Below are 13,755 nucleotides of genomic sequence, written 5' to 3' on the forward strand. Positions count from 1 at the left end.
ATCACTCTTCCCATGAAAAATTTCCCTAAAAAGACACTTTGGGATAAATGAACAGGATTACCCTGTCGAGTCACTTCATGAGAAGTGAATCAGTAGATCTTGTCTAAGGTTTGGCTTAGCGAGGAGGCCTTATAGACGGACAAGCCCCTGCAGTCAGTGTGATTTTTCCATTGACCTCACACCGAGATACAGTTCCAGTGGTTCATGTACTTAGGTATGCTAAAACAAGGGGAGCACATATATACTTCAGAGTTATAGATCACCAGCTGCAGCAATTGCTTGATTATATCTGCTAACCTATTCTTTGCATTTAGGATAGCATCCCCCTCCCCTGAAGGGAATGGGAACAGAATATTTTCATCAGCTCCCAAAAGATGCAGGGGATGGCCCACAACAATTGGAGTGGGTTCAAAAAATAAATTATTTCCTAGATTTTCCTTTTCTTCCTGAAGTGGAAGAACACTTTGCCCATTTCTGTTTTAACATGCAGCACAACCTGAAAGAGAGCTAGTTAGGGCAAACTAAATTGGGGAAGTTGCCTGAGCGTTTGGGGCCAAGCCAGGGGATGGGATCACACCCTGCCCCAGTATGAAGGCAGCAGGCACCAGGGGCAAAGTTGAAACCAAAGATGCAACTAATACTTTAGACAGACATCACAGCCAGAAGAGTTGTGGCCACCAGTCGATTCAGTGTCACCCTTTCCAGGGGAGGGAAGTGCCACCCCCCCCCCAAAGCAGGTGTGACTGAGGGAGCTCACATCCCATGGGTGTGCATCAAGGGCCTGAGCCGAGGGGGCTGTGCCGGCGCGCCCTGGATGTCCCATATTGCCCTGGGCTCCAGGCAACTGTTTGAGGTTGTGAGAAATGAAGAGCTGAATCACCATGAGCCCCGTGTCTGGATTGCGATGGAGCGTACTCCCGTTGCTCTTCCTCGGGAAACGGTGCCGAATGTGTTTATATATACACAGCCCAACATGACTGAGCAAACATTACTCAAGGTTTTGACAGACATTTGCCTTTGGGCTAAGAGTGAGCACAACCACAACCATGGGGTCAACAGTTCAGAAGGTTAGGAGGGAAAAGAGGGGGTGTCTACACAGAACAAGTTGTTCCCCATTCTTTGTGATAGGTCTCGGTCCTACCCCGTCCACCCGTGAGTCCACAGAAGCCTGTCAGATGCCTGGTAGCAAGGTTCAGTCAGTTTATCATCGGTTATGGAATAAACGTAGCACTCTGATTATCATTAATAATATTTATTTTGGAAAAATATTTTAAAAATGAATTTCTTCATTAACAAAACGGTAAAAAAAACCTCAAATAACATTTGCACAATATTCCATAAATACATTTATATACAAAAAAATATAGTCACATAGACCCGAAGTGCCTTTGTACATATTTACCAAAAAATTTAAATTATAAAAAAATGAACATCACAAAATACTCAAGCTTTACAATTATCATGAAAATATTTTTACAGATTCAAAAAAATAACACACTTTTTCTCACCTAGTAAAAACACATTTTAGTATCAAAAAAGACAATAAAGGCAGTGTCTGTGTCTCTAATTCAAGAAAAGACTGGCTCATAAGAATCCAAAATATACACTTCAGGCAGTGCATGCTTCTTATGTAGTACTTAAGTCCATTCATTTAAATATATATAGAAAAGCAACTGACCATAGTGCAATGATAAAATTCGTAAAAGGCAGTGCAACAGTAATCCTTGAACACAGACCCTTGCCTGGTGTCCATCTTGTTTCTTTATTTTGCAGTCACTTTGCTAACTTCAGTAGAGAACCAGCTCAAGCCTGAATTTAGTTTCTCAGCAGCAGTCAGTGAAGGAATCTATCTCCCATTCCTCTTTCAGCAGCATTCATTGGGGCACGTCTCCTCTGAAATTGTTCTGAACAACCACCTTGCCATATCACCTCTGGTTTACACCTGGTGAGAGAAAACATGAGCAGAGATCAGGAGAGGTTAATGGAAAGTAAAAAGAGGGCTGTAAGGCTGTGGAGGGTCGGGACTCTATCGTTACGCCGGGCAGGAACGGATTCTGCATGAAGCACGCTAAGGGGTATGTCAGCAGACCACAACCACACTGTCCTTGTACCCTTGTCGTACCCACAACAGCCGTCGTACCCACAACATCCACAGCAGCAAGTCACTGAGCTTGCCTTCACAACATCCACAGCATGACAGATGAGCTGGCTGGATTTCAACGGGTACAAATCGCTGTGGCACCACGGAAAAGAGTTTAGCTGCCCTGATGTCTGTTAGATGAGGGTTGCGCACCGAGACTTTTCTCTACTGTTCCAGCTGCCAGGCACTATACTAACCTCAGTTGCTATGATGCACTCGTCTTTCTCTTCTGATATGACATACACCGACTGGTACTTTGTGTCCTTTGAAGTGGAATATACTGAATCTGGTCGTTTTCTTTCAGAAGTATCACTATTGAAGACAAAAAGAGACAACACAGGTCAGATGGCTGTTGCTTAATGCTACCTATGAGACACACACACCCCCTTCAAAGCCAAGCTGTCCCCCGCACTCAGATGTGAGAGATACCTCTTTAGTTGTACTGCACTTTTCTCCTCTGCCTCTGAATCATACGTTTCACACTTGGCTTCACATTTGCTGTGCTCCTCTTTAACAGAGTCCTCGTTCTTGAGTTCATGCACCAAATTGTAATCCACTGATGGGTATCTGACTTTGTAGCCATTTTTATCGGAGTTATCGCTGTGAAAGTCTATTTTCTTATTCGTGTTTTTAATCTGAGTGGCACCAATGACACTTATGGAAATGTCCTTCTCACGCTGGCAGTTTGCCAGGTTGTTCATGGTCTCAGTCTCGCTTCTGCAGGCATCAGGCTGGTGGTGCCTCTTCTGCACTCTGAGCCTGACGCAGACAACCACAGCAGCGCACCCCAGCAGCAGCATGAGGACCAGAATAATCCCGGCGCAGACGGCGATCCAGGGGAACTGGGCGTTCTGGCCTTCTGTGTACTTCTCGGTGAAGTCGACGATGACTGGTCCCTGAGGTGGCTCGGGGAGCAAAAATTGGCAGTTGAGCCCGCCATACCCCCGGGCGCACTCACAGACGTAGCGGTTGTTTCTTTCGTGGCAGGTGGCCCCGTTGTGGCAGGGGTTGTGTTCGCATCTGCTCACTGGGGTGCTGCAGTTCTTCCCGTTGTATCCCGGGGGGCAGGTGCAGGAGTAGTCATTGACGCCATCCTGGCAGGTCCCTCCGTTGACGCAGGGAAAGGAGGCACAGTCATCCACGTTATCATCACAGTGTCTCCCAGTGAAGCCAGCCTGGCACTGGCATATGTAGGAGTTCCCCAGATCGACACACTGGGCTCCTGCAAGACATCAAGGGGGACGAGCGCTGAGTGGTGGGCAGCCAGACCTGACAGCTTCCCACCTGCCACTCTCAGGGCAACCATCATAACCTGCAGCTGAGAAAAGCTTTCTTTTTGAGAGGTTAGCTCAACCTTTGCCAAGTCTGATCCATCATAAAAAGTATGGGGTTTTTTTTAAGGAAGATATTTGTTAATCAGATCTATTTTTCATTCTCCATCCTATTCCCTTTTTAACATTTCACTCAGCTTGGACAACAAAGCTAGCCCAGATCAGGTTAAGACCACAATCTCACGTTACAGAGTTTGAGTGGCAATGAATGAGGAGGACTGCAGTAAAGAAAGTCTTCACTAGTTTAATCGAAACAGGAAGATTACTGTTACCAGATTGCAAGCAATAATATTTAGCGCTTGTATGGCATTTTGCATCCACAGACCTCAAAGAGTCTTTGCAAAACATTTGCAAGTATAATCCTCCACATTTGCATGCATGAAGCTTCAGGCCAAGTTACCTGGCCACAATCACCCCTTGAGAAAATGCGATCTGCAGCAGTGGCCCAAACCACACTGTTACTTTTTAAGTACAGTTCCTCCATCAAGTCAACTATTGACATGATGTGGACCATGATTGATCATTGGGCCTTGTTATAAACTCCAGACCAGAAGGCAAAGTAACTGGATGGTCTCCTTTTAGAAGGTCACTGTAGCATGTTTGGCCTTACCATTAGCACAAGGGCTGGAGCTGCAGTAATCGATTTTCTTTTCACAGTTGAACCCAGAATAACCCAGTGGGCAGCGGCAGCTGTATCCCCCATCAGGGTTGTCGGTGCATCGCCCACCATTGAAGCACGGTCCGTCAGCACAAGTCATCGCGCTCAGCTCACAGTTTTTACCATAGAAGCCTGGGGGGCAGGTACAAGAATAGCTGTTCTCGAGATCCTGGAGGGAAGAAATGAGAAATGGTTAAAATATTTACCTGAAGTTGCTTTGAAATCCAAAAAGGGATTTTGAAAATCGGTAAAACTGACATTAACTCCTCCCTTGGGTTTTCAGGTGGTACAAGCGACTCAAACTTACAGTGCAGCTTCCACCATTCTTGCAAGGGTTGGCGTCACATTCATTGATTTCAATCTCACAGTTGGAGCCTGTGTACCCAGGTCGGCAAGAACAAGTGTAGCTCCCCTGGCCAGTGTTGGTGCATGTGGCACCGTTCTTGCAGGGCTTGTGGTGGGTGCAATAGTTCAGGTCTGTAAAAGACATTTTTTTTTTGTTTTTAAGAAGAGGGCAATCAAGATACTCGCTACTTTGCAAGGCTAGCACAGGGTGGTTGAGCTGGAAATAGCTGCTTGCTTTCTGCATTTTAAAACAGACGCTCAGGCAAGGACTGAGAACTCACCCTGGTTGCAGAAAAGGCCACCCCAGCCTTCCTGGCAGTTGCACTGCCACGGCTGCTGACAGGTACCATGAAGGCAGCCTGGGTATCGGATGCACTCATCACAATATCGCCCCTGCCAACCCACTCTGCATCTGAAAAAAAAAAAAACCAACAACAAAGTCTCATCAGATTTAGACTTCTCACAGTTGGAAACCCTATCACAAACTCTGCAAACACATTGATGCCAGGGATCAAGTTTCCTAAAAGCCTTCAGTGATCCTTCATGTGAGAAAGTCACCGAGTCCAACGTAGCATCAGCTTTCATCGGTCCCAGCTATTTCTTCCACTTCCTTAGATAGAGCCATGGTTCCAGGTAGTTAATTTGTTTACTCTAATAACAAACAGCTAAACCTTACACATAGCACTGTAAACTCATTAGGTTAATATTAATGGCACTGATGTTTGACTTGTAGATTAATACTTTGATCTGGCATCACCTGGATTTCTCAAATTACCATCTAATATGAAGGCATTTAAACCAACCCTTCAAATGACCGATGGCTTACTTAACAGCAGAGCATCAACGTTAAAGACAAAGAAGGGAGCAGGAGGGGAGCGGAAAACTTACTTGCATTCCCCAGGTTTGTCGCAAAAGCCATGTTGCTCATCGCATCCAGGCAAACAAATTGCTGTAAACAAACCAAGCAGGGAGAGACATCAGCACCGGGGTCGGACGCCTCCCTTTTACAAGTCCGATCCCAAGAGCACCTTGCACGTGGGGAGCGAGCCCCTTTTACTAGGTCGGGGTAGTTAAGCACAGCTGAGTTAATCTCTGGAGTCTGCAGGAGTATTGATCTCGCCCCGTAACTGGGCACTTTACTTATCGCCGGGGATGAGCATTCTTCTTAATACAGTTGCACACAGACAAAAGAGGGCTCACAATTGCTCCCTTCCCCACAGCCCCTCACCCCCCTTCCCTTCCCAGTGAGGGTCAGAAGTCCTTTTTTCCAATTCTATGCACACAGCTCCACCTCTTAATATCCCCCGAAAGTGTGTGTGCAGATAAGAGTGGACAGCTGGTGTGCAGGGTGCCAGTGCAAGACAGCTGCTCTATTGTCTATTCTCTCCCAGCAGCTGCCCCACTGCAACAATACCCCGGCCCCGGAGCCAATGGGGCCGGCGGCCGGGCAGCCTATCCCTGCCCACAGCTAATCTATGGCACGCGCGTGATTTCGCTGCAAAAAAACTTTCCTTCTTTTTTTTTTTTTTTTCTTATTCAAATAAATAAGTCTAAAGTTCTTCCTCCCTCCTTCCCCCCCCCCCCCCCACTCTGAAAAGGGGCGGGCGGGTGGGTGAAGCCCTGGTAAAAGAGGTAAGCGGGCCAGCGGGAGGGAGGATGAGGGAAGGGAAAAAAGGGACTTCTGCTCATTACTTCGCCTGGTTATGGAACTCATTAAGCAGGCACTGCAAAGTTTTAATTCAACAAAGCCAGCCGGAGACAATGGCATGCGAGGGGAAGGGGAGGGGAGGGGAAGAAAAAGAAAGAAAGAATCGGTGCTGATAATCAGATCGCCTCCAAGTTGGAAAGAATGGAGCTGGGGACAAGGCGACGAGAAGCAATCTGCGACTGGCAGCTCCGCTCGCTAACGGCAAAACATTCTTTTTGCATGCACACATAAACACATCTCCTCTGCCTAGTAGGTTTGCGTCGCTGTTATAAGCTGGTTTTTGCTGAGAGGGAAAGCAGAGCGAAGAGCGCACGTAACGAGTCAAGAAAGACGGACAGCCTTCTACTTTGCTATGGGAAGAGCAGCGATGTACAGGCATCCGAAAGTGCTGACAGCCCCGAAAGAGCTCATTATCAAAATGCTTCCTTTTTCCCCACCCCTTGACACAACTGGGCTAGGCACTTTTGATCATGGGAAAGGTTGCAGTTCCTATTTAAAACACTATCAAAGGAAATGCAAACCCCTCTGCCTGCTGTTTATTGTGCAACATTGGAGCGAGAACTGCTAAAAGCATCCTAGCAGTCGCTAACAGTGTGAATAATCAATCTGGGCTCGTTTGATAGCAGCTCAACTGAGACTGCAGTGTAGGTAGGCTTTAAGAAAAACAAAAACACAACAAGAAGAAAACCAAGAGGCTGCTTTGCAGCCTGTAACTGTTTCCTCCCTGCCTGCCTGGCCCTTCAATGACTGGAGAGGAGCGCTCGCCCAGTACGTCATCTGCCAGCGTACTTCAGATCTGTGTATACACACAAACAGGGAATGCCATCACACGCTGCAGCAGGACCTCCGTGTGCATGTTTGGGTGTACACTGCTATGTATTTACAAAGGGCAGCAATCTTGTACAAAGCTGGAGGTATCTGACATCCCTGACTATACTCTCTGCAATCTGCTTACTGTCCCAGCTTTTCCTGCTGTAGCAACGTACCACATTCCTCAACAACTTCAAGCTCAGGCATACTGCAAAACTCATGTCCCTCGCTACTTTATTAGTAGTAACGATCATGGCAATGGCACAGAACACAGATGGGGAAGAAGTTGAATGTTCTTGTGGAACAATCTCTGTTAGTGGCAGTTTATGAGTACCCCAAAGGAGAAATCTACAGTCTAGAGGCTACAGAGAACATCTTGGACCTCCCAATAATTTTCCCAATACAAGGTGGCAAGATATCAGACCATAACAGGCTGATCACCAGGCCTGCCACATGGATGTTGCCAAAGCCTACCTCCCTCTCCTGAAGCCACATACCCTGTAGATAATGATATCAATGTACCATGGTTGAAGGGGTGGCTAGGGGTGGCTATTAAATAGGGGGCTATTAAAACATGATATGTTTTAATAAATCCTCAAGCAATTGCTGAACATTTTGCTATCAGATTTGATGTCTACTGCAGATAAGCAAGAGTGTAATGTTGGCACTGTCATTTTATTATCTTGAGAAGGGGCTGTCTGCATTAACTTTCTGTGGTAATGCTGAAGATCTCCTGTCCTCCACACCAGTAAATCCTGTACACAGCATCAAACCTCCACCCACTGTCACTTGCTTGCCCCTCTCCCGTGGGGCCTGATGTCAGAGAAACACCCCCCCAAGAGCTCAGGGGACACTGCTGCAACCGGCGCCTGGGGAGATGAGAAGATGGGACACTCACGCTCAGTGCAGTACTGGCCTTTCCAGCCCGGGTTGCAGACTTTCTCGCCCCGCTCTCCGCAAGTGAAGTGACCAAAGGCATCGTCCCGGGGGCGGCAGAAGACAGAGCAGCCTTCTCCGTAGTAGTGCTCGTCACACACAAAGCGATAGGAGTACTTGAGGTCAGTGCGGCCACTGCTGTGCAGGTCCTGGGACCACTCTTCACCCACTGCCAAGTGCCTCTGGGTGGCCAGGCGGCTGATGAGGCGCTCAGGGTTTTCTGTGTGAAAGTGGAGAGGAGAGGCATGATTAGGAAGCCCAAAGCGGGCAGGGGCATAGGAAGATGCTCAGCAGGGCGTCTCTGGTGGGAGGGGAACCGTAGAGGCAGGATGATAAGGCTGCATGCCAACAGGTTGGCTTCTCTTCTCCTGGTCTCCCAAGGAAGAGCAGGGATGGAATGGGGGGAACACACTGCACAATGCAGAGAGAGGGACTGAGTGGGGCCACAGGACTGGGATTATTCCAGGTAAGGGTCTGTTTCAGGACAGTTACCTGTGGTGAGGTCGTCAGGCGAGTCCGTATGCAGAGCCTCAATGATGAGCGAGAAGGTGCCCTGGGGAAAGGAGCAGAGACAACCCACCGGGAGAGCGTGAGAGCAGGCAGGGCCAGGGGTAGCACCCCCAGCCCCCCACGAGTTATCAGTCCCCCTAGACACTCCCGGGGGATCGGTGGCCCCTTGGAAGGGCGGTCACCCAGCTGGAGTGGCCCGGTGTGCGGGGTGGGATGGGATGGGATGTGGGCCGCCCCCTCCCGCGCCGCCCCCTCACTTACGGGCCAGGTGAAGCCGAAGGGGAAGCGGATGGGGTTGCTGAAGGCGGGGTCGGCGCCGCCCGCGCCGTCGGGGACGCTGAAGGAGTTGGCGCCGAGGACGGGGGTGATGGCGCTGCCGTAGGTGCAGGGCGGCTCGGGGGAGACGCTGGCCTGGTAGTGCTTGAGGCAGACGCGGAAGAAGGTCTTGCAGTCGCACTGCTGCAGCCCGCCGCCGCCCCCGCGGCAGCAGTTGCGGTTGCTGAGCAGCCCCTTCTTATTGACAAACTCCTGCAGCTTCAGCTCGAAGACCCCGGAGGAGCCGACCTGCGGGGCGGGGACAGCGGCCGTCAGCCCGCCGAGCAGCCCGCTCCCCTGGCCCGACCCCAGCCCCGCCGGGCATCAGCGGGACTGACACCCCTCTCCCCGACGCCCCTCCCCGCTTCTCCCGGTTGCAACAGGCAGCAAGTCCTCGGCACCCCCGCGGGACCCCCGGTGCGGGGACCACCGCAGATATTTCTGTCCCCCACCCCACCCCACGGGCACTTACCTGGCAGCGGCTCAGCAGCACCGAGAGGAGGGCGAGCGTCAGCAGGAACCGACCTCCCATTTTGGAGGGGCAGCTCGGGTGCCCTCGCTTTGCTCCCCCTTGTCTTCTCGTCAGAGGGGAAAGGGGAAAGTGTCTCTCGGGGGAAGGGGAAAAAAACACAGCGGCCAAAGCCGCTCGCCCCAGCGGAGCTGGAAGAGTTAGTGTCACGGTCTCCTTCTTTCAGGAGTGTCTCTGACTTTTTTTCCCCTCTGTCGATACCTCTAGGTGTAGCCTGTCGACGATTGACAGCTCTTTCGGATGGCAAAAGAAAAAGAAAGGAAAAAAAAGAAGTAAAAAAAAAAAGTTAAGATTAATCTGCTAAACTCTTTTTCTTTCCCAATCCACGGTGCTCCTCCTTTTCTCCAGGAAGAAAAAAAAAAAAAGAAAATAAAAATAAAAAATAAAAGCAACTTAATTCCCAACAGAGGCAGAGAAAAGGCTTCCCAAGGAAGATTAAAAATCGGCGATCTGGCAATCCCTGCAGAGGCAGCGGCGGACGCGGTGGCAGCGGCGATAATTCCCGGTGCGGTGAGATGCGGGAGCGGCTCTGTGCGCGGCTGCGCTCGCCCTGCGCACGTCGGGTCTGATGGGTGTCAAACGGCAGCGGCGGCGGGCAGCAGGTCACGTCGGAGCCTTGATCCCCTGTTTTCCTTTTTTTTTTTTTTTTTTTTTTTTTTTTTTTTGCAAAATAAGCGAAGCTCTCTTTCCTTGTTGTGGGCTTACTTTTGTTTTTAGAGGAATCCCAGCCAACAAAAATAAGCTCGTGTCTCAATAGCGGCGCACTGAGCGTGTCCGGGTGTGCTCCTACGGGGGATTGGGAGGGGGGAGGGGGGGGTGCCTGCTCTGCTCTGCTCTGCGCCGCGGCTCGGCGGCTCACTCCGAGGGTGAAGCGCTAAGGATCTGCCTCTCCTTGGGCGCCTGCCTCCCTTATATCCCGCCGGCCGCCTGCATGCCTAATGAGATGCAAATGAGCAGCCCCCCAATCTGGCTAGAGCTGTCACAAAGGAGCCACTTTTCCAAACCCTCCTCTCAATGGATCGCCAAATGGTCAGTGAGCTGTAAAATGTGCAACCCTCCTCCCCCTCCCCTCCGCGCTCACAAAACGTGCTCATTTACATTCCTGCAAATTTGGTAACCGCAAGAATCTCCCTTCTGCTCCGGGGAGAGGGTAACACCCCCCTCCGCACCGGAGAGAGGCAGCGCAACACGCTCCGGCGAGAAAACAACCCCGGGGACGGCGGGCTGTAATTACCTCTCGAAACGTGCAAAGCAACCGCCGTGCCCCCAAAAAGTAACTCGGTGATCATGACCACTTCCAAGGGGCATCTTCGGCTTTAAAGGGATGAGGGAGGTGAAAGCCAGCGAGCCACAGCAAGGGGAAGCTGATCCCTTGAAATTCACGCCGCATTTCCCCTGGCATAACCGGGATAATTGGGGGGGGGGGGGGGGGGGGGGGGGTGTATGAATTTGCGCGAACCGAGCCGGGGCTCGCTCATCCCTCGGCTCCGCTCACAGCGCTCATCCCGCCGGCGGAGGGAAGGGGGGTCCACGGGGGCCTCGGCGGCGGGGGAGGGCGCTGGCGATTCGCGGAGGGGACCCGTGGAGGGGACCCGTCTGCGGTGATCCGCGGTCCCGTCCCTGCCACCACCGCTGCCGGAGAGAGCCACTCGCTCCGCCCGGGTCCCGCACCCCTCTATGATTATTATCATCATCCCCAGCAACCTCTCCCTCTCTCTCCCTCTCTCTCTTTTTTCCTCCTTCAGCTTAGTAAAAAGTGAGTTTGGTGTGTGTCGTTCGCGTGGCTGTCATTAAGGCCGTTTGTTATTGTGTGAGGGCTGAATCAGTTAGCTCTTTGTGCTCTCAGCTGTATGGTAATGTAGACAGCACCTGCTCCCTGCACAATGCGAGGGAGAGAAAGAGCTCCCCTCGGCGCACGCTACTGCCTCTACAACAATGTCCGCACATTTTTTAAAAAAATCCCTTCCAGCACTTCCCCCCTTCGTCAAAAAAAAAAAAAAAAAAAAAAAAAGAAACGAAACACCAACTTTACACCAACCGTCACCTTATTATTTTTTTACATATCCATCAGACACTAGAACTTTTGTTTTGATCTTAAAAACATGGAAAGGAGTTTACTGGTGCGGTGAAAGAGGGATAGAGATGATTACCATTTGAGCAGTTTCTTAATGATGGATGGAAGCGGGGGATAAAAGTTGGAGGGCGATTCTGGCATGTCACTCGAAACGGGGTTTTCCACTTTGTTCGGGCCTTCTGTTTAAACACCTTCGGTAGGCGCAGGCGGATTCATTAGGATGCAAGGTGTAACTGTCTCTGTAAATGTCATTTTAATTGTAACAGATCATTTCAGCACAGATTAAGCTTGCGTGCGAAAGGAGAGGATTTGGCTACAATAACCTCACTGTAGGTATGCCGTGCTAAAAGCCTTATTATGGCGACTTTATTGGTTTGAAACGTGCATTTGCATGGCAAAATGTGACTTTCATTGAAGCAGATGTCTTGATCACAAATTATCTTACAATGCACTAGAAAAAAAATCTTAAAGACTTCTTAAAGTAAAAGCATTGGGTAATACCAATTAAAAGAAAATCACTAATGAGTTCATTCAGCCCAGCTCTTCTTGACTGTTCCAGGACTGTAGCTGCCCACGTTCATTTACTGGGGGTTTGTGGCACCTACCCAAAACCCAGGCAGGTACCCTCGGTACTTAAACAAGCATCCAGACTTTTGCAACCTTTCGCCCCTCAATGTGTGTGTCCTTTACATCTAATTTTGGTCGAACGAGCCATCTACATCCAGGTACTCTTCTTCTCCCCTCTCCCCGCCCCTCAGCGCTTAAGCGAAAGCTTAAATGTACAGGAATGTTTGGTTGTTTGGGGTTTTTTTACCCCGGAATTTTATCTGGGCAGAGAGGGGAGCAACGATCCCGCAAGCACCGTGCGAGGGCGCAGGGAAGGCGGCCCGGGAGGGAGCGAAGCGGGCGGCGGGTCCCCGGAGGATGGGCCGCCCGCCCCCGCCGTGCCCAGCCTCTGCAGCAGTCAGCGGGGGGGGGGGGGGGGGGGGGGGGGCGCACCCCGCAGCAACGCCGGATTTAACTGTATATTACTTTTGCCACCTAGCGTCAACATCTTTTCAAGTGGGTTGCCGCTGCTTCGCAAACTTTGCTGCAGCGTTATCCCCGAGAAAGGGGGGGGGGGGGGGGGGGGATCACTTCGTATGGGGTTTACTAAGCGAGTGGGGCGGGGGGGGGCAATATCTGTCTTGAAATGTAGGGGTAGCCCGTCGGTGGAGGCGAGAAGTGATATATCACCGCGGATCTTTTAATCTACGAGAGATAGAAAGTTGGTCCATTAGCATCCCCTTGCTTAAAAAACTGGAAATAAAAAGTTACACGCTCGAGGGTTTTAACCTAGCGATAGGGGAGGAAAAAAAAAAAAAAAAAAAGAAGAAAAAAAAGACCCGAAAAAACTTGCCCCCAAATCCTTAACAACCCCCCTTCGGTACCGGGTATTTGTTAAATTGACGGGGCACAGATTTCTCGATTACCGCTGCTGAGCGTGACTGAAAGGCGCCGTGAGAGCCGGCAGGATCCTGCCCACGGCGCTCATTCTTCTCCGGCTTAATTTATGCCACGCGATTCTGTATTGGGGAAATCAAGCAGAAAGCTCCTTTTTCTGCTTTTTTCCCCCCTCTCCCTCTCTCTTTCAGATGCTGGGCTAACGGGGAGACTGTTTAACTTAAGTGTTTCTATAGGAGGCTGTTGTAGTTTAACTCCTGCCCACCAGTAGCTGAGGCGAACAAAGGAGGGACTCGAGGTCTAACTATTCATCCATTCTCTGCACTTTAATTTTCATTGATTTCGAAGACAAGGGGAGCCCTTAGGGATTCTCGCTGAAGGGGGATGACACGCCTTTAGACGCGATCAGCCCCCCAGCCAGCCATCTGCTCCCAACCAAATGGCGCTTTTTCGCTCCCAACCGCGTGTCTCCGCACCGCGCTCGCCGTCCGCCCCTCCGCCCCCCGCGCCGCCCCCGCGGTGTTAACCGCGCCCGCGCACCGCCACCGGCCCCCGCTGCCGGGGACGGGCGGTCGGTCCCGCCCGACGCCCTGCCCGGCCGCGCCCGCCCCGCCGGGGTGAGCCGGCGGCGGGAGCCCCCGGGGGCAGGCGCGGTGCCCGCGGCCCCGCCGGGGCGCGGTGACCCCGCACGGCCGGGACGCGGCGGGCCCGGCCCCGCCTGCCAGCGGCTCGCTGGGGCTGGTGGGGTATTGTGCTCTCCCTCGCTGCCCCTAATTGATACCCTTCCCGCAACGCCGGGCCCCCTCTCCTGCCCCGGCGAGGATTTACGGTCCCGCCGCGCAATAGCACGGCCGAGAGCTCCCCATCGGCCGTGGCTTTTAATTCTGAGCGAGCCAGATTATGGGAAAAGTCACTTGGAGGCGGGGGCGAGGGGGGAGCTGTTAATTAGGACGACG

At 51.3% G+C, this 13,755-nt stretch overlaps 1 protein-coding gene across 1 annotated transcript; it reads right to left on the bottom strand.

Moving 5' to 3' along the window:
- Nucleotides 1-1,239: 1,239 nt before the first annotated feature.
- DLL1 (delta like canonical Notch ligand 1) lies at nt 1,240-10,161 on the bottom strand. The gene is made up of 11 exons (XM_075748634.1): nt 9,226-10,161; nt 8,700-9,002; nt 8,421-8,481; nt 7,891-8,148; nt 5,363-5,423; nt 4,756-4,886; nt 4,437-4,606; nt 4,082-4,298; nt 2,570-3,362; nt 2,338-2,452; nt 1,240-1,942 (listed from the first exon to the last, which is right to left on the bottom strand). Exons 1-11 carry the CDS (start codon nt 9,283-9,285, stop codon nt 1,937-1,939), a joined length of 2,175 nt encoding a protein of 724 aa, XP_075604749.1. The 5' UTR covers nt 9,286-10,161; the 3' UTR covers nt 1,240-1,936.
- Nucleotides 10,162-13,755: the final 3,594 nt, after the last annotated feature.

The sequence above is a fragment of the Balearica regulorum genome, chromosome 3 (assembly GCF_011004875.1).
Source record: "Balearica regulorum gibbericeps isolate bBalReg1 chromosome 3, bBalReg1.pri, whole genome shotgun sequence".
Taxonomy (NCBI): domain Eukaryota; kingdom Metazoa; phylum Chordata; class Aves; order Gruiformes; family Gruidae; genus Balearica; species Balearica regulorum.

What these genes read in the sequence shown, in the direction of transcription:
- DLL1 (XM_075748634.1), bottom strand. Translation starts at nt 9,285, where the DNA reads ATGGGAGGTCGGTTCCTGCTGACGCTCGCCCTCCTCTCGGTGCTGCTG. An exon ending in AGGCCAGTACTGCACTGAGC is followed by an intron (nt 5,424 to 7,890) that starts GTGAGTGTCCCA and finishes GTTTGTTTACAG; the next exon opens with CAATTTGTTTGCCTGGATGC. An exon ending in GACAAACCTGGGGAATGCAA is followed by an intron (nt 4,887 to 5,362) that starts GTAAGTTTTCCG and finishes TTTTTTTTTCAG; the next exon opens with ATGCAGAGTGGGTTGGCAGG.